This window comes from Brassica napus, chromosome C8, assembly GCF_020379485.1.
Source record: "Brassica napus cultivar Da-Ae chromosome C8, Da-Ae, whole genome shotgun sequence".
NCBI lineage: Eukaryota > Viridiplantae > Streptophyta > Magnoliopsida > Brassicales > Brassicaceae > Brassica > Brassica napus.
In genome coordinates this window covers 40795238-40820740 of record NC_063451.1, presented here as the reverse complement: position 1 = coordinate 40820740, position 25503 = coordinate 40795238, and the positions used below count along the sequence as shown (strand labels likewise).

General features: G+C 36.0%; 7 protein-coding genes across 9 annotated transcripts; 2 read left to right on the top strand and 5 right to left on the bottom strand.

The window, feature by feature from the left end:
• Positions 1-84: 84 nt before the first annotated feature.
• LOC106415786 lies at positions 85-1281 on the bottom strand. Of its 2 annotated transcripts, none has more exons than XM_013856567.2 (4): positions 1189-1281; positions 752-842; positions 534-613; positions 85-438 (listed from the first exon to the last, which is right to left on the bottom strand). In XM_013856567.2, the coding sequence occupies exons 2-4, from the start codon at positions 803-805 to the stop codon at positions 198-200; spliced, it is 375 nt and encodes a 124-aa protein (XP_013712021.1). In that variant the 5' UTR covers positions 806-842; positions 1189-1281; the 3' UTR covers positions 85-197. The 2 variants fall into 2 exon arrangements, with proteins under 2 accessions (XP_013712021.1, XP_022563964.1); XM_022708243.2 differs by having other exon boundaries at positions 752-854; positions 1189-1247.
• A 45-nt stretch (positions 1282-1326) lies between these two features.
• On the top strand, positions 1327-3055 carry LOC106415933 (pentatricopeptide repeat-containing protein At3g61360). The gene has a single exon (XM_013856742.3). The coding sequence runs from the start codon at positions 1441-1443 to the stop codon at positions 2911-2913; it is 1473 nt and encodes a 490-aa protein (XP_013712196.1). The 5' UTR covers positions 1327-1440; the 3' UTR covers positions 2914-3055.
• On the bottom strand, positions 2958-5032 carry LOC106415934 (UPF0187 protein At3g61320, chloroplastic). 2 transcript variants are annotated; one of them, XM_022708347.2, is made up of 4 exons: positions 4196-5032; positions 3676-3843; positions 3389-3595; positions 2958-3307 (listed from the first exon to the last, which is right to left on the bottom strand). In XM_022708347.2, the coding sequence occupies exons 1-4, from the start codon at positions 4853-4855 to the stop codon at positions 3281-3283; spliced, it is 1062 nt and encodes a 353-aa protein (XP_022564068.1). In that variant the 5' UTR covers positions 4856-5032; the 3' UTR covers positions 2958-3280. The 2 variants fall into 2 exon arrangements, with proteins under 2 accessions (XP_022564068.1, XP_013712197.1); XM_013856743.3 differs by having other exon boundaries at positions 2958-3323; positions 4196-5014.
• A 310-nt stretch (positions 5033-5342) lies between these two features.
• LOC106416131 (AT-hook motif nuclear-localized protein 11) lies at positions 5343-7938 on the top strand. The gene is made up of 5 exons (XM_013856967.3): positions 5343-6601; positions 6899-6966; positions 7047-7178; positions 7272-7433; positions 7507-7938. Exons 1-5 carry the CDS (start codon positions 6169-6171, stop codon positions 7744-7746), a joined length of 1035 nt encoding a protein of 344 aa, XP_013712421.1. The 5' UTR covers positions 5343-6168; the 3' UTR covers positions 7747-7938.
• LOC106416130 (FT-interacting protein 3-like) lies at positions 7817-11266 on the bottom strand. The gene has a single exon (XM_048764880.1). It carries the CDS (start codon positions 10958-10960, stop codon positions 7931-7933), a length of 3030 nt encoding a protein of 1009 aa, XP_048620837.1. The 5' UTR covers positions 10961-11266; the 3' UTR covers positions 7817-7930.
• Positions 11267-13621: 2355 nt separating this feature from the next.
• Positions 13622-17464, bottom strand: LOC106414700 (O-glucosyltransferase rumi homolog). Its single transcript, XM_048764879.1, has 6 exons — positions 17212-17464; positions 16370-16947; positions 15727-15922; positions 15296-15360; positions 14990-15200; positions 13622-14179 (listed from the first exon to the last, which is right to left on the bottom strand). The coding sequence occupies exons 1-6, from the start codon at positions 17386-17388 to the stop codon at positions 13811-13813; spliced, it is 1596 nt and encodes a 531-aa protein (XP_048620836.1). The 5' UTR covers positions 17389-17464; the 3' UTR covers positions 13622-13810.
• A 2140-nt stretch (positions 17465-19604) lies between these two features.
• LOC106412271 (O-glucosyltransferase rumi homolog) lies at positions 19605-22308 on the bottom strand. Its single transcript, XM_048764878.1, has 6 exons — positions 21989-22308; positions 21102-21679; positions 20771-20963; positions 20490-20554; positions 20176-20386; positions 19605-20096 (listed from the first exon to the last, which is right to left on the bottom strand). The coding sequence occupies exons 1-6, from the start codon at positions 22136-22138 to the stop codon at positions 19731-19733; spliced, it is 1563 nt and encodes a 520-aa protein (XP_048620835.1). The 5' UTR covers positions 22139-22308; the 3' UTR covers positions 19605-19730.
• Between the last annotated feature and the right edge of the window lie 3195 nt (positions 22309-25503).

Sequence of the window (25503 nt, the reverse complement as noted above, 5' to 3'; positions counted from 1 at the left end):
CAAATCCTAACAAAAACTTGTGAAGCATCCAAACGGATCCAAAATTTTAATATCTGAAGAACCCAAACTAATCTAACCCAAAAATAATTCAATCATGTTCCAATAGAATTGAAATTATAAGGTTTTTAGCTCTTCCCCAACAATGTAACCAAAATAAAAACAAGCTCATGATTTGAAGTATACTACATCAGAAAATACTAACGAGGCGTACTTTTGTTTTGTCTTTTCTTTCCGAATGCTTGGCTTTTGCTTTCTGATTCATCATCATCATCATCCTCACTCTCATCAACGGCGTTTTTGGTAGAACCAGCGGACTCGGCCTCAGCTCTTGCCTGTTTTCTTCTCCCTGCATCAAACTTGGCTTGTAGTTTTTGGTCAAGAGGGTCGTCCGAGGGTCTACGCTTCGTTTGACGTGACACTTTAGCACCAAGTCCAAGCCTATGCAAGGGGTTAAACAATACTTCTATTCAGCTTTGTATTCGCAAACGAAATACAGAATCAATCAACATGTAAAAGAATAAATATTGCTTCACCTGGGTGGTCGAGCTTCTTGTTGAGCCTCAATAGGATCATCCTCTGCAGGGGTCGACATGTTGGCAACCCACTTCTCAGCCTGGAAAACGACCAAACACCAAGCGATGAGATATCAATGCAAGTAAAGAAGCAAATCCAAACAGGGTTTTCGAGAAAGATTAAAACTTTAGCTTCTTCAGACCCAAAATCTGGTTTGCTTCAAGGAGGAGAATCTTACAAGTTTTTGTGCCGTATCTGTCTTGAGAATCTGTGGAGTTTTCTTCTTTGTCATTGCAACTAGAGTACCACCACCACCACAACCAAACTTCCTGCTTACATTACTCACAGCAGTAAGAAAAAAAAGCATAAGTAAGCTCTTCGTTAAATCACTAGTTGTACGCAACAAGTTAACCTAACAAGTTCTACAGTTCTCTCTCCCTAAACCTAACAGTCATGAGAGAATAGTAACAAGGATAGATTTTTCTAAGTTATAACTCCTCTCTTCACACAAACTATATGACAATTTAAATCAACAAAGAATCTATACACTCTCACAGGCAAATCGTCGAACAACTTACGTGCATACCCTAAATAACTGAGCTTTATCTAGAAAAAAAGCGCGTAAACAAACATAAACGAGCAAGAATCACGAATCCTCGCGCAGATTATACATACCCGATCAAAAAGAAAGAAGCTTGAGCTACCGTCAAAGGAACTCTCTCTCTCTCCCACTGATACCGAAGGCGAACGATATTGCTCCTGCTTATCTATATAACCAATATAAACCAAATTCGAATTAAATTATTTTCCGATTTGATTTTTGGTTCGGTTCGGTTCGGTTCGAATCAATTAAACCGTACAGGGCACGACGGTTCCTTTTAGGTTTCTCGCATTTCTTCCGATTAATTATCTTCTCCGGTTGTGAAAATGCTTAAGAAAGCCACCTCCGACTCGTATCGTCTTCTTCTTGCTCCGGCGACGTCAATAACCAGAACAGAGATCGAACGTATCACAACGATCATCAATGATCACCCCTTCCCAAATCATCCGATTCAACCCACTCTCGCAAAGCACGTCCCTCTATCATCACTATCACCGCCCCTCGTCTCCGAAGTCCTCGGCCGTCTCTTCGCCGCTCACTCCAACGGCCTCAAAGCTCTCGAGTTCTTCAAGTACTCCCTCAAAACCCCCGAATCATCTCCCCCGACGTCCGACTCCTTCGAGAAAACGCTCCACATTCTAGCTCGGATGCGTTACTTCGACCAAGCTTGGGCTCTAATGGCGGAAGTGCGAAAGGAGTATCCTTTCTTGCTGACATCCAAGTCGATGAGCATCCTTCTCTGTAAAGTCGCGAAATTTGGATCATACGAGGAGACTTTATCAGCTTTCAAGAGGATGGAGAAGGAGATTTTTAGAAAGAAGTTCGGCGTCGATGAGTTCAATGTCCTTCTCCGAGCTTTCTGCACCGAGAGGGAGATGAAGGAGGCGAGATCGGTTTTCGAGAAGTTGCATTCGAGGTTTAACCCCGATGTGAAGACGATGAACATTCTTCTCCTAGGGTTTAAGGAAGCTGGTGACGTCACGGCGACGGAGCTCTTTTATCATGAGATGGTGAAACGTGGATTCGAGCCTAACTCCGTTACTTACGGCGTTAGGATTGATGGGTTCTGTAAAAAACGGAACTTTGGGGAAGCCTTGAGGCTCTTTGAAGAGATGGGTCGTGGGAAGGTTGAAGCTACGTTGCAGATAGTCACTACGTTGATCCATGGAGCTGGTGTGGTGAGAAACAAGATGAAAGCACGCCAACTGTTCGATGAAATTCATGAGAGAGGGTTAAGGCATGATTGTGGAGCTTATAACGCTTTGATGAGTACTCTCATGAGATGTGGAGACGTGAGTGGTGCGATGGTGTTGATGAAGGAGATGGAAGAGAAGGGCGTTGAGCCTGACAGTGTAACGTTCCACTCTGTGTTTATCGGAATGATGAAATCTAAAGAGTTTGGATTTGATGGGGTGTGTGAGCTTTACCAGAAAATGAAGGGAAGATCTCTGGTTCCGAAAACACCAACGGTGGTTATGCTTATGAAGCTGTTCTGCCAGAACGGTGAAGTTAATTTAGGACTAGACCTGTGGAAGTATATGCTGGAGAAAGGGTATTGCCCTCACGGCCACGCATTGGAACTTCTTACCACTGCACTGTGTGCAAGAAGAAGAGCTGATGATGCATTTGAGTGCTCGAGGCAGACGGTGGAGAGAGGAAGGTGCGTGAGCGAACCAGTCCTTAGAATGTTAGAGACATCCTTATCAAGCAAAGGCGAATTGGAGAAACTAGAGGAACTCAAGAGTAAGATGCAGAAGCTGCATAGCTTTTTGCCGCCTCCTGGAACACAGTTAATTTAGAAGGTAACTTTTGTGTGATCAGTTCTCGTTTGCAAACAGCGACATTGAGTGATTAGTGTATGTTAAGTTGTATTGTATACAATATTCTACAGAATATTGCAAACAATGTAGTAATTTTTAATAGAAGATCAAACTTAGCTGATGCTGAAGCTTGCATATATACAACATATACAGATTCCCCTACCAACTCGTATAAAGTGTTTCTATACAAATATGTAAACATCAAAGCTAAACTAAGATCTGTGCCGACCATTTGATGAGTGGTTGACTTCGTGGAGCCTTATCTTTGCAACGATCCGGTTACGTATGATAGACTCAGATTTAACAGCTTCTTGGATGTTACTATGCACAAGATCACAAAGCTCGTCTAAGGCCAACATAGGGAATGGCTCTTCTATAAGAACACCCACCTGCACAGTTGAAAGGTTTCAACTTTCAAGCAAAAGATCTTGTGAGAGTGAGGAACATTACGTACTTCTTCAATGCAGAAGAGAGAAGCAGCACTGATGAAAGTAGCAGGAACAACAATCCAATGGCACTCATCCCAGAGAATGATTGGTAGAGTTAGATGCCAAAAGACTAAAAACCTCGAGGTTAAGCGTGTGTAAGCGAGAGGAATGGGAATGCCCATTAGCTGTTCACACACTCCAATGCCTTCATGTAACTGCAGCATCTTTGATTCCTAGCAGTGACCACAAGGAAGGAACATGTTTTGGTGCCAAATGGTTCATAAATGATAGCAAAATGGTTCAAGAAAGCTACCAACAAATCTCTCTTGGTATCGTCTAGTTTCAGCAGCTGAAGGCTCTGAGAAATGAACTCGATTACACAACGAGGACGATGCTTAGATTCAAGAATCAGAGACAAGTCATCTCCTTCTATCAAGTTCTGGAGGTCTCTTGCCACATCTGAACCATAAGTAACATGACACTGCAGCAGAATCACATTACACAAGTCCACAAACCAAAGCCAACATTAAGACACAAAATGGCTAGACAATAATTAGGCACTCTAGGATTAGCGTGAATTATTAATTTATTTTTTATATAATTTTATATTTATATAAAATACTTTAATTTTTGGATTTAATTATAAATTTAGTTTGATGAATTATTAAAATCATTTGTTTAACAAAATAAATTAAACGAATTTGTGGATTTGTATTAACAATATTACTCAATTAAGTCGATTTAAACTGATTTAAGTCGCATAAATTGGATGTTAAGCCTATTTGCCGCCTAGACAGGTTTTTAGAACCATGGATACAACCTAATCATATTACCTTAAGAGCCACAGGGAAAGCTGCAACGTAACGAAGAAGCAAGTCTTTAATAACCAACTCATCACCAGAGCTACCAACGGAACAAATCACTTGCCTAGCTAAATCATCAGTTCCAGCAATGATCCCAACCCAAGCTTTCCTCCCTTCTTCATACCTAGAATACGAAGCTTCCGTGCGGAACACGAGAAGCAGCGCCAAAGCAGGAGCCGTGAGCTGATACGGCAGAGAAGAGGATCTCAGAATGGGGAAGATGCTAGGAAGCCAGTCCAAAGCCACTGCAGAGTTGTAGCTCGCGATGACGATAGCAACGGACGTGAAGAAGAAGACAGGAGGGAACAGAGAGAGTATGACGCGCGAAGAGAAGCTCGAGAACAAGTGGTGTACATGGCGGAGAGAGCTCCTGTGTTCGACCCATTTCTCGTGAGTGTAGAGAGTGCGTTTCTGCTGCATCCCACGCTCTTTGATCTCGTCTGCCCAGTCGGGGACGGCTCTGAGGAGAGAGATGAGGTTCTCGGTTAGGGTTTTGGCGCCTGAGAGGTCGGATTCAGGGCCTGATGAGACGCGGGGAGGCTTGAGATGGAGGGGTTTGCGGAATCTTGATTCGGAGAGGGATCGTTGGGTGAAGTTAGAAGAAACGGATAGGTTCATGGATTGATACATTTGGTTAGGGTTTAGGATTTGGTGGAGAAGAGGTGGATGATGATGCAGAGGAAGAGTGAGATGAAAAGGAGACTTGAGGTGGTGCTTAAGGTTAGTTAAAAACGGTTGCTTTCGAAGATTCTTTATGCTCCGTTCTAAAACTTTAGATGTCGTGTTTCAGCTACTATTGGGCCTTAGTTTCATAAGCTGGGCGTTACCAAGTTTATAGCAAACGGCGTCGTTCGGGGAGGAGGAACAACTACACTGATCCATTATACGAAGAGTTTTAGATTCTTGATTTATGGTCTGTTTGATTTTGTGTTATCAAGTGTAAAAAAAAAATGACACTGAATACAAAATTGATTCCAGCTGCTAGATGTTCCACTAGTGTTAGAAAGCTTATATGTAATGGCTCTACCTCCTCCACATTAATGTTTAGTCCAAGATTTTGGTATCTGTTTGGTTTTATTAAATTGGAGCATGTCTTGTCTTTTCTAGAGGAATTTTGGAACAGTTTTGATTCATTCTTGTGTAGTTTTACATACTCAAGTATTTATAGTGAAGTGTATAGTTAGAATCTAAAGATTATTAGATCCATTGAAAGTAAAAAAAAAAAACAGAGTTTTGATAAATTCATCATTCATGAATAAGCTATGAAGTGGAATCCAGAGAGGAACAAGTCTTGACTAGATCACATCCACATTCTCTCACTCTTATCTCTTGACCCGTGAACTCCACTCTCCGAACTCTCTCATGTTTCGTTTGACACACGCGCCTCAATCAGTAGAGCCACCACACTCCTAGACATCAAGTTTTTTTAATTTTGAATTTTGAAATAAAAATCAAATCGTGTTATCCACAGTAAATGCTTTCAACTCTTAGGTGAACAAGGGATCTGATTGATAGTTTTTTGTTTTTTTCTGCTTCCCTCTCTCTCACCTCACCAGTAAAGCAACAAAAAAAAAGCAACATCACATACACACAAGAACCAGACAGAGAGTTTAGAGAGAAAAAGAAAAAGAAAAAAAAAAACCTTTCTTCTCACCATTGTTGATGGAGGAGAAATCTCATGAATCAAAGAGAAAAAAGCATATGAAAAACTGAGCCGTCTCCCTCCTCTTATGGATCTACTTTGTGTGTGTTAGATAAGCTTTGAGAGAGATTTTCTAGTTTGCATGTTACCTTACCCTCCAAGTCTTTATCTTTTAAAGCCTTATAAGCCCTTTAGATTCTGATTTGTTCTTATCCATTTATCAGATCTTTTTATAAAGTCCCCCAGTGAGTTTTTGCATCCTCTTGTTAAAAAAAAATAAAAAAAAAGGTCAGAAGAAGCTATGGATCGAAGAGAAGCTATGTCGGGTTCTTACTACATCCAGAGAGGCATGCCTGGTTCTGCTCCTCCTCCTCCTCCTCCTCCTCCTCAGACACAACAGCCGTTTCACGGATCACAAGGGTTTCACCATTTCTCCAACCCCAACTCTCCTTTCGTCTCGAACCCAAACCTGAACCAAGTAGGCGGCGGCGGCTCCGCTGCATTCGTGTCTCATCCTTTACCGATCGAGTCTTCTCCGGCTGACTCTTCAGCGCCTGTTGCGGCTGCTCCTCCTCCGTTGTCTGGTGAGAAGAGGAAGAGAGGACGGCCTAGGAAATACGGACAAGAAGGTCCTGTTTCCTTGGCATTGTCTCCCTCCATGTCCCCAAACTCTAACAAACGTGGCCGTGGTAGACCTCCTGGCTCCGGCAAGAAGCAAAGGCTTGGTTCCAGTGGTAAAGACTCTCTCTTTCTCTCCTCCCTCTTCTTGACAATTATGTATACAGTGGAAAGTTTTGAGCTTTATTGAACTATACATTATACTATATAGTTTATGAGAACATTGGTTTTGAATATGGTCGAAAGTTATAATCTTTATTGGCTCTTTTAAGTACTAGTTTAAAGCTTTAGAATATTTTAATGCGTCTCAGGTGTGTAAAAATATAATCTTTTATTCTAGGGCCATTGTCTTAAGCTATGTTTATTAATACTTATGTTCTAATTAATGATGTGATCTTTGTTTGTTCTGTAAGGTGAATTGATGCCTTCATCGTCTGGGCTGAGCTTCACTCCGCATGTAATCGCAGTTTCAGTTGGTGAAGTATGTGATCAAATTCTTGTTCTTTTTATGCTTGTTGAGATAGTCTTTAACCATCACACTCTTGTGTTTGTTTTTGTCAGGACATTGCATCAAAGGTACTGTCTTTTTCGCAGCAAGGTCCAAGAGCGACTTGTGTCTTATCTGTTAGTGGTGCAGCCTCTACTGCAACTATTCTACAGCCATCACCATCTAATGGAGCTATTAAATACGAGGTTTTAATATTTATTATCATCCTCACGTTTTGTTATGCTTTTACAAGACAAATAAACACTACTCATGTATGCTGGTGGTGTAATACTCTCTAGGGTCGTTTCGAGCTCTTGTCTCTCTCGATCTCTTATCTGAACGCAACTGACAATGACTACTCAAACCGCACTGGAAACCTATCCGTCTCACTCGCTAGCCCTGATGGTCGTGTCTTTGGTGGTGGAATTGGTGGGCCTTTAATAGCTGCAAGCCCTGTTCAGGTCAGCTGCTTGTAACCATCAAAACAAATCTTGACTTGCATTGTTCTAAAAGTGTGTGTTGCCTCCTTAACAGGTTATCGTTGGGAGCTTCCTTTGGGCGGTTCCAAAAGGGAAGGTTAAGAAACGAGATGAAGCTTCTGAAGATGTCCAAGACACGGACGGTTTGGAGAAGAACGACCACAACACTGCACCAACTTCACCTCCTCAACAAAGCCAGAACCTTGATCAGACTCCTGTAGGCATGTGGTCAACCGGTTCAAGATCAATGGATATGCATCACGCCCACATGGACATTGATCTAATGCGTGGTTGATTCATATGTGTAGTAGATAAGCATTGAATCTAGGAGAAGAAGAAAAGCTAACCTCTCTCAGAAAAATGTCTTTTGGTTATGTTTAGGACAAGAAAAAGACTTGTAGTGATTTTCAGAACTCTTGTGTGTTCTTTAGCTTTTGGTTTATTGATTGAATTGCAATTTCATATAATGTTATTACATTCTACAACATACAGTCTGTTTTAGCAGGTAGTCTTTTGAAGAAGTTAACAAGACCAGGAGGTGTCTTTCGCCTGAATCGTGGATGTCTCATGATGTACAATCCACCAAGAAGAACAAAAACCTTAAACGGCACAACGTACAAAACCACTGAAGAAACCAAACAAAGCACCATGAAGATGGACGTTGCTCTTGGATCTCTCCAGCTTAACAGAGCTTGAACTCTCTCTCCTTGACCAGCTATGTCTCCCACAACAGTCTGAGCTCTGCTCGCTATACTCCTCAATCGCTCGTACCGCATTTTCACAACCGCCGGGTCTTGAGAAGAATATGGAAACGTGTCGAACTCTTCGTTAAGCTCTTCAGGGTGAACGTTGTCTGCAAATGAAAGTCTTGTATCCATGTGTGGAGGTTGTCTCGGACGCAGTCTGTAATTCCATACACCGAGCATGAACAAGCAAAGAGATGTTATCGGAAGAATCATCTCTGGCAAACACACAAACGCTAAGTAGAGTACATGAACCGCTGCAGACGCTACCGGTTTCTTCCAAGTGCAGATATCTTGAAACCATTCTCCAGTACCGAGTAAACCAGATAAAACCGATTTTAGTCTAAAGAAATTTGCTCTGCTTTTCCTAATGCTCCAAAAATGAGAATCCGAACCGGTTATGTATTCGATCACTTCTTTCCTAAGAGGCGGCTCGGTTCTGCTTAACCGAGCCGCCACTAGGCTAACAGCATGCTGTCTGAGAATCTCCTGATGCACTACTTTCAACGGTCTAACGTAATGCATCTTGGGAAGAAGCGGTTTCCAGTACTGAACCAACATTTGAAACATGGAGGTGCAAGTAAACCGAATAGCCAAATGTAGTTCGCCCATGTTCTTGACACCCGAAGGTCGAAGAATGAGAAGCGGATACGAGTTAGTGTAGAGTCTTCCTGATTCAAGAGTCGAGATTCGAACTCTGACTTTCCCAATCTTCCCATCTTTGTTGTTGCCACCATTGATTTGGTTGTTATCGAAAACGCCGATTGTGATTACCGTCGCTGGCTCATAAACCTCCCATGTGTACTGCTCGTTGAACCGCGGGTTAAAACAGTTGGTAACGGTCCGAGTCCTGACCCATTTGGTCCCATACTTAGCCACACAGTAAGCATCTACCGTCTCTTTCTTTCCATCATGACTCACGTTTAAACCTTCAACTCCAAGAATCCCTAATTCAAGAACACCAAGCGACGGCTGCTGACGTGTCCACAGCTCTTTCATCGACGGTCTGAAGTCGCTACTGTAGTAAGTAGACTCATCAAGAACGTGATAGCCTCCTTCTAAACAAACATTCAGAAGAACCCTAGTAGTAGCGACTCTGGCCCTCCTTTGGTTCTCAAACTTAAGACTAAACCAACGGTTAGGCACTATCCGGTTATCAGAAACTCGTCTTTCGATTATATCGAACGGTATCTTAACCAATCCCAGTGTTTCCTCTCGGTTAACCGCCACCCGGTCTTCGATTGATATTTCAAGATCTTCAAACGGTTCAGCCGCGACAAGTGTAAACTCCTCGTTCCATCTAGGATTAAGCAACTGACTCGGTTTGGTTCGAACCATTTGGTTACCTAACTTGATTTTAACATACGGATTTGGAGCTCGAGTCCGGTCCGGTACGATAACCAAGTCTTGCGCCTCGATAACATTAACACGAAGGTACCATAGCCTCGGAGAATGGTAGATTTTAGAACGAACGCTCGATTTGTTTAAAGCCGTTAAAGCGTCTGAGTAAGTCGCGTCTGAGAACGCTTCGTCGGCTTGTGTACCGAACCAAACAGCTAACATAATCTCTCCTCCTTTCTCGACGTTGACTACGTACCATTCTGGAGCTAAAGGACTGTCTGGTGCAACACGTGTCGGAATCTCACGGAGATCGAACCGGATTGAACCGACGAAGTCGTCTTTGATTACGTCTTTGTCCATGACGATGACTTCGAGATGGTCTGATTGTTGGTCGGATTTGGAGAAGGCGAAGACTTCGTTCCAGATAGGGTTTTTATTCTTCTCGAAGTGTTTTGTTCTTGCCGTGAAGTTTCCGAGTTTGACTTCGACGTAGGGGTCTAGACTTCCTGTCGGGTCCATTGTCGGAAGATTTCGTGCTTTTACGATTTTGACGTAAAGAAACTCCATCGGCTCGACGAGATCATGAGCTCTGATGTTTCTTGCTTGTCTGCCTCCTCCGAGAATCGGATTCGTCTCTTTGATTGAAAAATCTGGTGGAGTAGGATCAAATCCCATTGTTGCCGGTACCGGAGAATCATATCTAGCCGCCTGAAACCTAGAAACTCCGATAACCGGCGGCGGTTGTGGCAATAGCGTTTGAAGCGGTTCCGGTTGAGGCGATGATGGTCGTGGTGGTTGTGGTCGAGGCGATTGCGGTTTAGGTGGTCGTGGTTGAGGCGATCGCGGTTGAGGCTGTTGTGGTTGAAGCTGTTGCGGTTGAGGCGGTTCGGGATCTCTTTGTTGCCTAGGTTTACTTATCTCTGTTGTGGGGATGTTGTGGAACTTGTGCCTTGTGTGAGAAGTAACCTTCTTTGTAGGGTTTATATTCGGTACCTTGAGAGAGGGGCTATCAGTTACATACACTTTCAGAGCAAGCTCACCTCTAACGGCAGAAAAGAAAACGCTTCGTTTCTCTTTCTCGAGAGGGTAATGCATCCCCACAGCTTCAGAGTAAGGCACGAACGCAGTTCCGAAGATCCGGATCTTACCGAGACAGGACTTCGTTATACTGCTTGTTTTGTTGTAAACGTAAGCCTCAAGGATCAGATTCGATAGATCCTCTGTATCTGAGATGTTGAAGAAGAACTTCTCGTTCCATGCAGGACTCGCATCGTCGATCTTTGTCGAGGTTTTGACGATCTGACCGTCGAATCGTAACTCCACGAAGGCGTTAACACCACCATATCCATCTCCTTGATGAGCTCTCTCCTCTCTAGGTTTGAGTCTTGCGCTTATGACTTCAACGACAAGTTTTAAGTTACTCATTGACTTTTGCTAAGGAGAAATCGTTTTAGTTTTTCTCAGGAGACAAAGGAGCAGAGGTTTTGAAAGTTTCTTCAACACTTTGTGAGATCGTGTAGACTTGTCTTACAAGACAACTTGGTAGATGTTTTTTTTCCCCGGGGGAATTTGTTTATGTTAATTAATCGTTGACTATCCCCTATATATTATTTGAGAAGCATTACGACTTCTTTTTGTAACCACATGTCATCACTAGAATGATTTTTAGAATCATTAGAGAAATATGTTGGTCCATCTAATTACATAATAAGCATTTTATTAAACTAACAATAAATTCATCATTAATGTACTTTATTATTTTCTTAAATAAAATTTACGGAATTGCCTAATGTGGCTAAAGTATATATGAGAATTAATGATTTTGAATAATAAAGATTTGATAAAAAATAGTGTATCTTCTATAATATTTGTTTAATTTTAAACTATTAAATAAATTAAATAACCACAATAACCATATAATAAAAATTTAGATTTTATGTATATGTTATATTTTGAATTTTTACAAACGGCTATAAATTACTAAAACTGTTAAAAGTCTCGCATTCAAATTTTATGATCCACGGTTTAAAATTTTTGTTATGAAAAAATACAAATGATTACAAAAATTATATAAGTAAAAAGTCTAATTTAATTAATTATTAAGATTAATATATATATCGTTTTAAATTAAACTATAAACCATATAAAATACAATATTTTAGTTTCAAATTTTACTTTGAAAATTTTTTTTGATAAAAGTTTTGAACGATCATTGACAACTTATTTTTTTTTAATTATAAATTACTAAAACTATTAATCCCACAATGAAAATTTTGTTATCACTAATTTAAATTTTTTCTATAAAAGATACAAATGATCAAAAAAACTATATGAGTAGAAATCATCATTTAATAGACATTAATATTAAAAATATACTAAAATATATTATCTATGCCAGTATCATTTAAATTTAATAACATATTCTATCAAATATAAAAAAATATTTTTTGGATTAATAAAATTGATTTATATGTTCGCACCAATTTAATTATATATTTAATAGTTACTGACTTTTAATTATTTAATATATATTTATTATTCCATAATATGTAAAAATATTTAACACATAAAATAATATATATATAATGTTGTCAAAAAAAAATGTTGATCCCGCGCAAGGCGCTGGTCTTAATGTAGTGTTTAATTAAAGACTAAGCAACACGCTTATCTGTAATTAGTCGTGAGTCGTGACGCCAATCATTACTTTTGGTATTAAATAAAAACATTAGTTGTCAACAATTCTGATTTGGAGTGGTAATCATGCAAGATATGTAATGTCTACGGAATGACGATACTACCCCTGTTTTCATATAAGCATGTTGGATTCTTATTTAGCCTACGTATGATGAAGTTACTCTCTCATGGGCCTTATTATTCAATGTTGAAACTATGGCCGGGTGTTGTTCATTTCTTCATTTCATCCATGCATTTAGATGAATCATCTGAATGCATCTATGTTTGTTTGCTTTTCATTTTTTAACTTGCATCTGCATCCAGGTGGACTTGTTAATAAAATGACTAAAATATATTTTTTTTATGTTTCAGCGGAAAAATAGCATTTTTACGGTTTTGGCGGAAAATATTTTTGCAGTTTTTGAGAAAAAATGTGTTTTTGACGAAAAAATGCATTTTGTGGTTTTGGCGGAAAAATACGTTTTTATGGGTTTGGCGGAAAATACATTTTTGTGGTTTTGGCGGAAAAAATATGTTTTGCGGTTTTGGCGGAAAATGTGTTTTTGACGAAAAAGTGCATTTTGCGGGTTTGACCGGAACAGTTTTTTCTGCGATTTTGACGGGAAAATGCATTTTTGCGGTTTTGGCGGGAAATATGCATTTTTCCGTTTTTGACGGGAAAAGTGCATTTTTCCGTTTTTGGCGGAAAATATTTTTTGCGGTTTCGGCGGAAAAATACGTTTTTCCAGTTTTGGCGAAAAAATGTGTTTTTCTGGTTTTAGCGGGAAAATACGTTTTTCCAGTTTTGGCGGAAAAATGTGTTTTCTAGTTTTGGCGGGAAAATGCATTTTTCCGGTTTTGCCGGAGAAATTGTGTTTTTCCAGTTTCGGCAAGAAAATGAATTTTTCCGGTTTTGGCGAGAAAATGCATTTTTCTGGTTTTGGCGGAAAATTGCATTTTTCCGGTTTTGACGAGAAAATGCTTTGGCGGTTTTGGCCGGAAAATGTTTTTTTTCTTTTGGTTTTGGCGGGAATATGCGTTTTTTGGGGTTTGGCGGAAAAATGTGTTTTCCGGTTTAGGCCGAAAAGTGTGGTTTTACTGGTTTGGCCGAAAAGTGTGTTTTTATGGAAATGTGCGTTTTACGTTTTTTGCGGAAAAACGCATTTTACGGTTTTGGCGGGAAAATGTCCGTTTTTTGTTTTTGCAGGAAAATGTATTTTTCGGTTCTGGCGGAAAAATGTATATGCAAAAAAATAAAATTTACGGTTTGAAAATAATATTTTGATTTTAAAATGTCATTTTTGTCATTTATCATTTTGGACTGAACTAGATGCATCTGCATTTAGATGCACCATCAAGACTCACATTCATTTGAGATAGAATTTGAGATGAGCTATTAAAAATTCAGTTAGGTGATTCATCTGGATGTAGCATTATAATGCACAAAACAAACATCGATTTGCATCTTCACCCAGATGGATCACCTGGGTGAGCAAACGAACAGCACCTATATTAGCAACATTGGATTATACTTAGATTCATACAAAGCAAACCAAAATCACAAGTTACGTTGTACTTCCAAGATTGAAGAAATTATAAATCTTATTTCCCACTTCTCAAGTTCCAATACTCATCGGTCCACTTCATAACCTTTCTTTCTGCACTTTGTCGTCTCTTAAGAATCCTTTTGAGCTCATAATCTCCGTACGGCTTTGGCAAATTACAAGCCGCCTTGACGCTCGGTGACATAACCAACGAGTCATCCATGCACTGCCTGATCAGTCTACTACCATCAGTGATCGGACAAGCCATCGTCTCCGAGCACACTTCTATCGCATTTTCAGGCACAGTCACATCCAACTTCATCAGTTTCCCATAGCCTTGCAACACATAAAACATGTAATCGTAGACATACTTCATCTCTAGATTCTTCATTATGTAATCACTTCCTTGCCTCCCTATAACTTGTGCCTAAATATATATATATATATATATATATATATATATATTATGAGTAAGACCATCACAACTTGGTTAACATGATGACAATGCGTTATAAAATTATTTTTCTATGTACTACAGATAATTTGTTAGTCATGATTCTTATTTTATATGGAAAGAGCATTGATCACCGCCTTGTATCGAAATATGGCATTATAGTTCCTATAAACGTTTTATTAAATACACTCTCTCTTTTCATAAAAAATGTTACTTTAGGTTCATTTTTTTGTTTCAAGTTCATAAAGAATGGAGATGATTGGTTGGAACGTAGATGTAGAAACATAGTTGTAAGATTTAGGCTGTAGTTTTTATTGTTGTAATTTTATATTTTTTTTACCCTAGAAAAATATTACAATTCCTAAAGCACTTTAATAATTGCTTTAATAAAAAAAAGTGAAACATGAACAAAAAAAAAAGTTGTAGATGTTGTAGCAAGATTTTAACTTTAAAATTAAAACTACAACATGATTGGTTAGGATCAGTGCTTTAAAAATAAATAAAACTAAAATTTTAAGTTAAAGTCCAACCAATCATCACCAATATCATTTTAGATTTATTTTTTGTTTCAAAATAAATGTCATTCTATAATTTCAGTGTAACTTTGTACATTAAATTCATCTTTTACTTTTTGAATAATTAATATATTTTTATTTAAATCATTTTCATTTAATTAATTACTACATTAAATAAAGATATACTAGTCTATTCTACAATTTCCTTAATCTCCTTTAAAATTGTTAAAGTGACACTTATATAATAAACATAGGGAGTATTATTTACCTTGTCGGTGTTGTTGTTACCCCATTCAACAGCGAATTTGAGGTCACCACATTTGCTGTTTTGTCTAATAGGCCAGTAATGCTTCATTGGGACCATACTTCTTATGAAAAAATCGTGGAACTCTGGTTTAACCAATAAAGTCATACTATCACATGAAAGTATATATTTCTCGCTCACTGACCACGCTTCCCCTTCTATGTAGATCTTATATCTGAATCCCAAATTTCATATGCAAACAAATGAAAATCAATATAGCAAATTAACAAAATATGAGAATATACGTGTATATTGTGTATACACACATACCTATGAGTGCATTGATCTTCTAGGTTTGATCCTTTAAACCCCTTCTTGCTCTCACTTCTCCAATCCTGAAACAACATGTGAGAGTGAGACAAGAACTTCTAGGTTTTACGTTATATAAATGCCTACAAAGTTAAATTTTAACAAAACGAACCCTATCTAGACCCAAAATGAAACTCACTCGTTATTTGAGAATGCATGTAAATTATGAAGTCCAATGTCAAGATTCAGTGACAATTGGTTGCAAAATGGAATACACATTCAAACTTATAGAGATGGGAGATGTTTTTTTGAATGACTAGAAAATTTTGGATTCGAAAGCCCATACATCTTCGTAGGGCGAGACTCAGACCATGTTAAATTAATTCTTTGATCCCTCCCAACATAAATCGAACACATGACACCCCATATGATGGGAGATGTTATACACATACCTGAGCATAGAGTCGAACCATAGGATCATACTTGTCGGAGAAGTTACATCTCATGAGTTCTTTTCTTATCGGAGTAGAAACATGAGGGTTTCCTTTCCAATAAGCATACGGAATTCTATCTTTCCATTTCACCCTTCTGTTCCCTTCTTGAAGTGCCACAGATAACTTCTTCCACTCCTTTATATTCACCTCCGGCCTATTGAAAACATACTAATATTTACATACTTTGGTGGTGGTTACAACTTACATGCCATCTACACTATCAACCAGACTTTAAAAATACAACTAGGTTTTATAACCAATTTTTTAAATTTTTTTATTAAATATTAATTATAATTTAGTTATTTACTTAAAAATTGAATTTTCTTAAAAAATTGATCATTTATTATTGTAAAATAGTAAACATCTCTAAGAAATGACGTAAACTGTAAGTAATGACTCATTTATTTTTAACGAAAATTTTAGTGATAATTAAATATAATGTATTTTTTTAAATCACACAGAAAAGCAATTTTAGTTTTAAACAATATTCTAAATTTTAATAAGATATTTTTTTTATAAAAGGCTCTCTAGATAAATTAATTTTGACAACCATTAACGTGAAAGAGAAAAAAGAATAAAAAGCCTTGTGAAAGGGACATACCAACCCCAGAAGCTCCAATCAGGGAACACGATGTCGTATGCATCACGGTGACCGCAATAACGAAACAACGGCGGAGGAGGCCATGTGTCCTTTCTAGTTTTGTTGAAGTCTCTTTTCCAAATAGCGGGTTTATCATAACAGAGGAAGAGAAGCTCAAGATCAGGGATTTGGCCAGGATACATTCTTAGAAGTTGAAGTATTCCCCAAATTGTGAATACATCTCTCGTCTGATAGGATTTAACATATTGATCAACATACAATCTCCCTGACTTTATTACCACCCTGAAATGAGCGTGTGGTTTTGCTTTCTCTAGTGTTTCTCTTGTGATCCCTGTCTCTTGCCACACCTTTAGGTCTTGTTGGATCCATCGGAAGTAACCAGGACAAGTTTCCGAGGAAGAGATTGTCGGCTCGAACTTGGTTGGATAGTTTGAAGGACATGTTTGTATAGTAGTGTTGTCGAGGAGTGTACAGTTTAATGGGATGGTCTTCGGAATAGTTGTTATTGTGGTAGCACTTTTGTTGGTATCTCTTGTGAATACCGATGTTACTTGGAATCTACTCTCACCTAATACAAACTATGAATAACACAAAAAAATTAAGATTATAAAGTTTATAGGCTCCATCACTACAAGTATGGGAGTACAAAAAAAAAGTAGTTCTTAATTAGACTCCTCAATGGTACAATCTTTCTACAATCACTATATAACGTATATTGTTATCATCTTTTTTCGTTAACGTGTCGTATGACATACTCATATATATGAAGTCTATCAATCTTTCTAAACTCTGTTTTCCACCCAAAACAAAAAAAAAAAAAAAAACAAAGAGAAAAATATTACCGTAAAGAAAATCCAAGAGAGAGAAGCACTAAGGAGGAAGATGCACAAGACGAAAATGTGGATTTTGGCGGTGACCCTTGTCTTTGCTAGTTTAGAACTTAAATTAGTTGCTAGTTTATGTTGTTGCTGATGATGATGATCTTCTGTGGCTCGAGCCACGTGTAGGTTCTCTCTCATCTTACCAAACACAACAGAACATGAAATCAACAGAGAGAACTTGTGTAGCAGCGCTCACTGTTATGATCTCTTTTATGATGGGGGGGAGGGGGGAGGAGAAAATGAATATTAATTTGATAGTTTTTGGTTATATAATTTGTATAGATCTGAGTTTGATAACTTTCCAATTTTTTAGTTGAATGACCAAATTTTGGGTTCATGATTATGGATATCAATGATCAATACTATTAAAACAAGAATCATTTTTGATATTCACCCTTTTTGCTTTAAATATACTACTGACATTTAATTTAATTATATTTAACATATTAATAGTTAATATATTACATTCCCAATATATTAATTGACAAACAATACAATTTTTTTGTAGCCACGTGTCATTATTATGATGATTTTTGAAATCATTAGAGAAATAAGTTGGTTCATCTAATTATATAATAATTTTTTATTAAACTCACTATAAATTTATTATTAATATTATTTATTATTTTCTTAAATAAAAGTTACGGAATTGCCTAATGTAGCTAAAGTATATATGATAATTAATGATTTTGAATAATAAAGATTTGATAAAATTAGTGTATCTTCTATCATATTTGTTTAATTTTAAATTATTCAAATAAATTAAACAACCACATTAGCCATATAATAAAATTTAGATTTTTCTGTACATGTTATATTTTGAATTTTTAAAAACGACTATAAATTACTAAAACTGTTAAATGTCTCACATTCAAATTTTGTGATCTGTGGTATAGATCTGAGTTTGATAACTTTCCAATTTTTTAGTTGAATAACCAAATTTTGGGTTCATGATTATGGATATCAATCAATACTATTAAAACAAGAATCATTTTTGATATTCACCCTTTTTGCTTTAGATATACTACTGACATTTAATTTAATTATATTTAACATATTAATAATTAATATATTACATTCCCAATATATTAATTGACAAACATTACAATTTTTTTTGTAGCCACGTGTTATCATTAAGATGATTTTTGAAATCGTTAGAGAAATAAGTTGGTTCATCTAATTATATAATAATTTTTTTATTAAACTCACTATAAATTCATTATTAATATTATTTATTATTTTCTGAAATAAAAGTTTCGGAATTGCCTAATGTAGCTAAAGTATATATAATAATTAATAATTTTGAATAATAAAGATTTGATAAAATTAGTGTATCTTCTATCATATTTGTTAAATTTTAAATTATTCAAATAAATTAAACAAACACATTAGCCATATAATAAAATTTAGATTTTTTCTATACATGTTATATTTTGAATTTTTAAAAACGACTATAAATTACTAAAACTGTTAAATGTCTCACATTCAAATTTTGTGATCCGTGGTTTAAATTTTTTGTTATGATAAAATACAAATGATTACAAAATCATATAAGTAAAAAAGTCTAATTTAATTAATCATTAAATTATATACCATATAAAATACATAAATATTTTAATTTTGAAATTTTTTTTGAACAATTTTTTTTATAAAAGTTTCGAACAAACATTGACAACTTAACTTTAAGAAAATTATAAATTACTAAAACTATTAATTCCACAATGAAAATTTTGCTATTGTAATTTAAACTTTTTGCTATAAAAGATACAAATGGTCAAAAACCATATGAGTAGAAAATATCATCTAATAGACATTAATATTAAAAATATATTATGTATGTTAATATCGTTTAAATTTAATTAGATATCTATCAAATAGAAAAAAAATATTGTTTTGATTAATAAAATTGATTTATATGTTCGCACCAATTTAATTATGTATGTAATAGTTACTAATTTTTAATTATTTAATATATATTTATTATTTCATTATATGTAAAAACGTATAATACATAAAATAATTTATATATAACGCTCATTCCGCGCAAGGCGTGAGTATTAATCTAATAACTAATTATTTAGGGTAAAAGCAAAAAGCAAAAAACAAAAAGAATTATCTAAACTACCTAATTAAATCGTCTAAATTATTGCTAATCCCAATTAAAAGGATGATCCCAATTCTTTCTTTTAGTAATATATCAATACGACTTAACAATGGTCTAACATTATTTGTTAAAACGATCATATCCTTTTATATACTAAAAATTTTATACATATATCATTCTTTTAAACAGATTAACTTACTATCATCACGTTCGTAAATATCTCATGGGCCTTATCTTCATTGTTGAAAGTTGAAACTAGATTAGCAACACTGGATTTTCTTTTGTTGGAACACACACTTGATTATATTTTGATTCATACAATGCAAACCAAATTCGCAAGCTACAATTTATATTTTCACGATCAAAGAAAATAATCTTATTTGCCACTTCTCCCGTTCCAATACTCATCGGTCCACTTCCTAACCCTTCTCTTTACACTCTCTTGTTTCTTAAGAATCCTTTTGAGCTCATTATCACCATAAGGTTTTGGCAAATTACAAGCCGCCTTGATGCTCGGAGACATAACCAACGAATCATCCATACACTGCCTGATCAGTCCACCATCAGTGATCGGACAAGCCATCGTCTCTGAACACACCTCGGTCGCATTTTCAGGTACAGTCACATCCAACTTCATCAGTTTCCCATAGCCTTGCAACACATATAACATGTAGTCATATACATACTTCATCTCTAGATTCTGCATCATGTAATCACTTCCTTGCCTCCCTATGACTTGTGCCTATATACAATATAACATGATTAAGACCATCGCAACCTAAGGCACTAGTTTCCATTAGACGCTTTTTAATATTGCTTACCTTTTCGGTGTTGTTGTTACCCCATTCGACAGCGAATTTGAGGTCACGACACTTGTTGTTGCGTCTAATAGGCCAGTAATGCTTCATTGGGACCATGCTTCTTATGAAAAAATCATAGTACTCTGGTTTAACCAACAGAGTCATGCTATCACACGAAAGTATATATTTCTCGCTCACCGACCATGCATTCCCTTCTACGTAGATCTTATATCTGCATGCAAAAATTCAGATGCAAAAATGTTTCTCAATATAGCAAATTAACAAAATATGAGACTATGTGTAATTTATTGAGATGTATTTACATATACAAGTACCTATGAGTGCATTGATCTTCTAGGTTTGATCCTCTAAACCCCTTCTCAATCTCACTTCTCCAATCCTGAAACAACTTGTGAGAGTGAGACAAGATAATAAAATTCCTTTTAATATGACGTTATATAAACCACTACGTGCGTGATATAAAATTTTAACAAAATGAACCTTATCTAGACCCGAAATGAAACTCGTTATTTAAGAATGCATGTAAGTATTTTTTTTTGTGTGCACAGAATGCATGTAAGTATAAAGTCTAACTAAATGGGGATTATACACATACCTGAACATAGAGACGAACCATAGGATCATACTTGTCGGAGAAGTTACATCTCATGAGCTCTCCTCTTAGTGGAGAAACATTAGGGTTTCCTTTCCAATAGGCGTACGGAATTCTACCTTCCCATTTCACCCTTCTGTTGCCTTCTTTTAGTGCCACAGATAACTTATTCCACTCCTTTATATTCAGCTCTGGCCTATTAAAAAGTAATAATATTTATATACTTCATTGGTTTACGGGGCATCTACGCTATTGACCAGACTTAAGATATAATTAATCTTTGATGAATAGTCAACCATTAACCAAAAGTAAAAGTCATATGAATGAGTCATACCAACCCCAGAAGCTCCAATCAGGGAACACGATGTCGTATGCATCCCGGTGACCGCAATAGTGAAACAACGGCGGAGGAGGCCATGTGTCCTTTTTGAAGTCTCTTTTCCAAATGGCGGGTTTGTCATGGCAGAGGAAGAGAAGCTCAAGATCAGGGATTTGACCAGGATACATTCTTAGATGTTGAAGTATTCCCCAAATTGTGAACACATCCCTTGTCTGAAATGCTTTCTCGTATTGATGAACGTATAATCTCCCTGACTTTATTACCACCCTGAAATGAGCGTGTGGTCTTGCTTTCTCTAGTGTATCCCTTGTGATTCCTGTCTTTTGCCATACCTTTAAGTCTCGGTGGATCCACCTGAAGTAGTCAGGACAAGTTTCTGAGGAAGAAATCGCTGGTTCGAACTTGGTGAGATAATTTGAAGGACATGTTTGGGTGGTGTTGTTGTGGAAGAGTGTGCAGTTTAATGGGATCTTGATGATAATCTTCGGGATATTTGTTGTTGTGGTAGCACTTTTGTTGGTGTTTCTAGTGAATACTGATGTTACTTGGAATCTACTTTCACCTAATACAAACTATGAATATCACCAAACGAAAAGTATTAAGATTATAAGTTTATAGGTTCCACCACTACAAGTATATAAACGGTTCAAAGATTTTCAACATGGTGAATAAATGTGTTTCTTCTCACCAAACTCCTTAATGGTATAATCTTTCTTTAATCACTACATAACCTATATAGTTATCTTTTTTTTTTTTTTGAAAAAAGCATTCATAAATCACGGCAAAACCTATATAGTTATCTTCTTTCTCGTTTTTTTTTGTTAGGATCTTCTCGTTAACGAAAGTAGAAAGTATTATCATGAGAAAGAGAAAAATACTACCGTAAATATCCAAGAAAGAGAAGCACAAAGGAGGAAGATGAAGAGGACGAAGATGTAGATTTTGGTGGTGATCCATGTCTTTGCTAGGTTTTGTTGTCGCTGATGATGATGATCTTCTGTGGCTTGAGCCACGTGTTTGTCTTCTCTCATCGAACCAAACACAACAAGAACATGCGATCAACAGAGAGAACTTGTAAAGCAGAGCTCCCTTGTCATGGATCTCTTTTATGGAATGAAAAGATGAATAATTTAAGGGTTTTGGGGTTTAAATAGTATAATTCTGAGTTTGATATACAAAAAAAGTCTATATATATGTGTGTTAATTTACCTAATTAAGTCAAAACCACACAAGCCTATAAATATGCGTTAAATAGTTGAGATAAATAATTTTTATAGAATTTTCGATAAAGTAGACTTATTTTTAATGAAACAGAGTCGTGGAACCCGTGGAGCCAACTAGGGTAGAGTATAAAATTTTGAAACATGCGTTTTCACTTTTCAGTAGTCGTAATTAGACTGTCCGATGTTATTAAATTTTTCTTTAGGTTCCTTTATGAAATTTTGTGTCGATTCTGATTTTCTAGATGAGATGTGATGAATGATTAAAGCTGCGGTCAGGGTGCGCAAAAGAATTACACTTTCTAAGGAAATCAATGGAGAAATAAAATTCAATCGGTCAAAAAAAAACTGCTAGGATGTTGAAAAAAGGTTTGACACGATAGGCCAAGAGCAACTAGTTCCGCGTTATATCTCTAAGATATTATCTGATAAGTCATTTTTCTATGAGTCGTTCTCACGTTGACTCTCACAATGGTTGATTACACTGATACCCTTAATGAATTAAAAATATTACATTTAAAATAATATTTTTTATTTTTTATTTAATTTTCTTTTTAAAATTTTCCAAAAACATATACATATAATAAAAAAGAATTTTTTTAATAAAGTTAAAAAACGAATTGAAAAACGAAATATCTCTATAATATAACTAGAGTCGGCCCGCCCGAGTATACTTTTCTTATGATTTAAGTTACTATTTTTATATGATTTTGTGCTTTGTGTTTTGGGTTTGCATTTGCAAGAAATGTGTATATAATGATTTATGTCTTTAAAAAAGTTTTAGATGAGAAAAGATTATACGTGGTAAGATATATTTTACTTGTTTACAATAATTGTTTCTATATTAAAGAGTTATGGCATTAATATATTGTGAGGGCTTCAAATGGACGATTTCATATTCGATGTCAAAATGGTTTATTTTTTTCTAATATTAATTCTTGTATAGATTAAGTAAATATTTTCTTATTTAATCTCATACTCATCGATCTAAATTGAACGGTTATGGGATATTTTAAATTTTTTGTGTTACAATTGAAATAAAAAGCAAAGAAAAACACATTGGTTAAATATTTAATTGGTTTAAAGAGAATCATGAACAGCGATCCTTCGGAAAAATATTAATTGTATGTTTTCTATCTCCTTTTAGAATTTTTTTTGTCTTTTTAACTTTCTATATTGTTACCTCTGTATACTTTATAACATTTAATTTCTGCAATTACTTCTTTAAATACTTAACATGCAGATTTTAATACTTTACTATGACATTTCCATTTCTTTTTTTTTTGTTTAAAAAATATATTACAGTTAATATTTCTACACAGCTACATCATTCACAATTTACATATTGTAAAATATGTATATAACTCTGACAAAACAATTTTTCTATACTTAATTAACTTCATCCACTGCCGCATTGATCACATAAAACTCTCAGAGTTACAAATCTTAATTGATCATGGGCTTTAAGATGGAGAGCAAAGCAAACCTGCAAATGTCACAGAAAGTTGTTATGCTGCAGAGAACCACGTAAACCTGCATACCTTAGTGATAGATATATATATAATGTTGAGATGACATTAATTTGTTTATACACTAACGGTTCTTCCATCATGTTATGTTTAGTAGCTTCCACAACGTGTGTGGTCAGCTTGGCATGGCTAGCTAGATTTGAGTTAGTTCCCAACAATCTTTTGGCGAAGTTATAAGCAATGGTAACTTTCCTTGACTTGTAGCAAACACCCAATGCACTAAGCAGTGCAAGCCGTAACTGATGGATGGTTGAATCTTGCAGTAAGTAAACTAAAAAATCAACATAAGATTGTTGTGGTTTTACCTTATGCATCTGAAAGAGAAATTCATGTGGACTCTTTAAAAATCAACCATTAAGGTTTCTAAGGGAAGCTAAAGAGCATTATTGGGATCAATGTGCTTGTTTAGTTTGCTGAATCAGATGGATTAAAACATCAACTGCAAGAAATACAGTAACACATTCATCAAGCTACAATAATAAACTAATCATTAGTCCAAAAATACTTCACATACACTTATCTGCAATGCAAAATCCAATTAAAAAAATTTCTCCACAAACAGCCCCTCAAAAGATTGTTATAATACTTTTGATCATCTGGAGCATCAACTTTAAAGGATTCTTTTATTCTACAATATAAGTGGATGGAAATGGAGTATCTGAAACGTAGAAAAAATAATAATATAGATCTTTATAAAAAAACATGAACTCAAATTACTAGGCGAGAAAAAAAACCTAAGTTGCATCTATATTGTTTGACAACTATATTGCATCTTTCTTCTCATATATATCAAAATACATGCAGTCGTTATATTGTGCTTCTCTTCTTCCTCTACAAATTAGCCCCTAAAGGTTTAACCAACTTAGACCCTTTTCGAGATTTTAAATAGAGATTTTGGTTTTCAAATATACTCTAGACTAATTAATGGTACATAATTGCATCTACAACAACAATAGCACAACTAAGACCATACAGGTTATTATAATTTTGATTGAATGACCTGTAAAGATTACAGAGCAATATTCTGTATATCATTGTCAAAGGTTAAAATGTATATTACTCACCATGATCTGCATCATTTCTCTTCATTCTCTTGTGCATTCATATCCTTTCGCCGCAAACGTCTCCAATCATGCCAAACCGTACAAATTCATGGGGTTTTGCTCTGTCAGATCAAATACATGTAGTGTATAACAACCATGAGCTCACAAAGAAAATACAATTATCATAAAATCAAGCAAAAACAATCCAAGTTATAAAGTTTCTGCCTTTTCATGATAAAATTCAAAACAAAAAACACTGACAGGTTCTTCACTCATCAGCTGTTTAAGTCTCGTATATATAAATTCAAAAAAAAAATCTGCAGCTATAAAGATTACTCATAAAGACTAATCTTACACAACCTTTCAGAACCTCCATTGTTGGTGAAACTAATCAGAGATTCGAGCTAACAACGAACCCTAAAGATTCACGGTGACAACTCGTGAAGCAGATAGAGGTGAGTAAAGCAACTCCGCTCCAAACGCCGCCTGATTAGCGCCTTCTCCGCCGGCGAGCGTTTGGTATGCCTTCGCCGAGATTGTTTCTCCTTCCCACGTAGATGTTTCCATTGATTTTGATGTTCGGAGGAAACTATTCGACGGAGAA

Excerpts from the sequence above, each read along its gene's own strand:
- LOC106415933 (XM_013856742.3), top strand. The coding sequence starts at position 1,441 with ATGCTTAAGAAAGCCACCTCCGACTCGTATCGTCTTCTTCTTGCTCCG.
- LOC106414700 (XM_048764879.1), bottom strand. The coding sequence starts at position 17,388 with ATGAGAGAGAACCTACACGTGGCTCGAGCCACAGAAGATCATCATCAT. Across the intron at positions 16,948-17,211 it reads TCTCTTGGATTTTCTTTACG|TTTGTATTAGGTGAGAGTAG; the intron begins GTAATATTTTTC and ends TGTTATTCATAG. Across the intron at positions 14,180-14,989 it reads GTAACAACAACACCGACAAG|GCACAAGTTATAGGGAGGCA; the intron begins GTAAATAATACT and ends ATATATATTTAG.
- LOC106415786 (XM_013856567.2), bottom strand. The coding sequence starts at position 805 with ATGACAAAGAAGAAAACTCCACAGATTCTCAAGACAGATACGGCACAA. Across the intron at positions 614-751 it reads CAGATACGGCACAAAAACTT|GCTGAGAAGTGGGTTGCCAA; the intron begins GTAAGATTCTCC and ends GTCGTTTTCCAG. Across the intron at positions 439-533 it reads CAAGAAGCTCGACCACCCAG|GCTTGGACTTGGTGCTAAAG; the intron begins GTGAAGCAATAT and ends CCCCTTGCATAG.
- LOC106416130 (XM_048764880.1), bottom strand. The coding sequence starts at position 10,960 with ATGAGTAACTTAAAACTTGTCGTTGAAGTCATAAGCGCAAGACTCAAA.
- LOC106415934 (XM_013856743.3), bottom strand. The coding sequence starts at position 4,855 with ATGTATCAATCCATGAACCTATCCGTTTCTTCTAACTTCACCCAACGA. Across the intron at positions 3,844-4,195 it reads CTTTCCCTGTGGCTCTTAAG|TGTCATGTTACTTATGGTTC; the intron begins GTAATATGATTA and ends ATTCTGCTGCAG. Across the intron at positions 3,324-3,388 it reads CTCTCTTCTGCATTGAAGAA|GTGGGTGTTCTTATAGAAGA; the intron begins GTACGTAATGTT and ends TCAACTGTGCAG.
- LOC106412271 (XM_048764878.1), bottom strand. The coding sequence starts at position 22,138 with ATGAGAGAAGACAAACACGTGGCTCAAGCCACAGAAGATCATCATCAT. Across the intron at positions 20,555-20,770 it reads TGGTTCGTCTCTATGTTCAG|GATTGGAGAAGTGAGATTGA; the intron begins GTATGTGTATAA and ends AAGTTGTTTCAG. Across the intron at positions 20,387-20,489 it reads GAAGATCAATGCACTCATAG|ATATAAGATCTACGTAGAAG; the intron begins GTACTTGTATAT and ends TTTTGCATGCAG.
- LOC106416131 (XM_013856967.3), top strand. The coding sequence starts at position 6,169 with ATGGATCGAAGAGAAGCTATGTCGGGTTCTTACTACATCCAGAGAGGC. Across the intron at positions 6,967-7,046 it reads TCGCAGTTTCAGTTGGTGAA|GACATTGCATCAAAGGTACT; the intron begins GTATGTGATCAA and ends TGTTTTTGTCAG. Across the intron at positions 7,179-7,271 it reads ATGGAGCTATTAAATACGAG|GGTCGTTTCGAGCTCTTGTC; the intron begins GTTTTAATATTT and ends AATACTCTCTAG.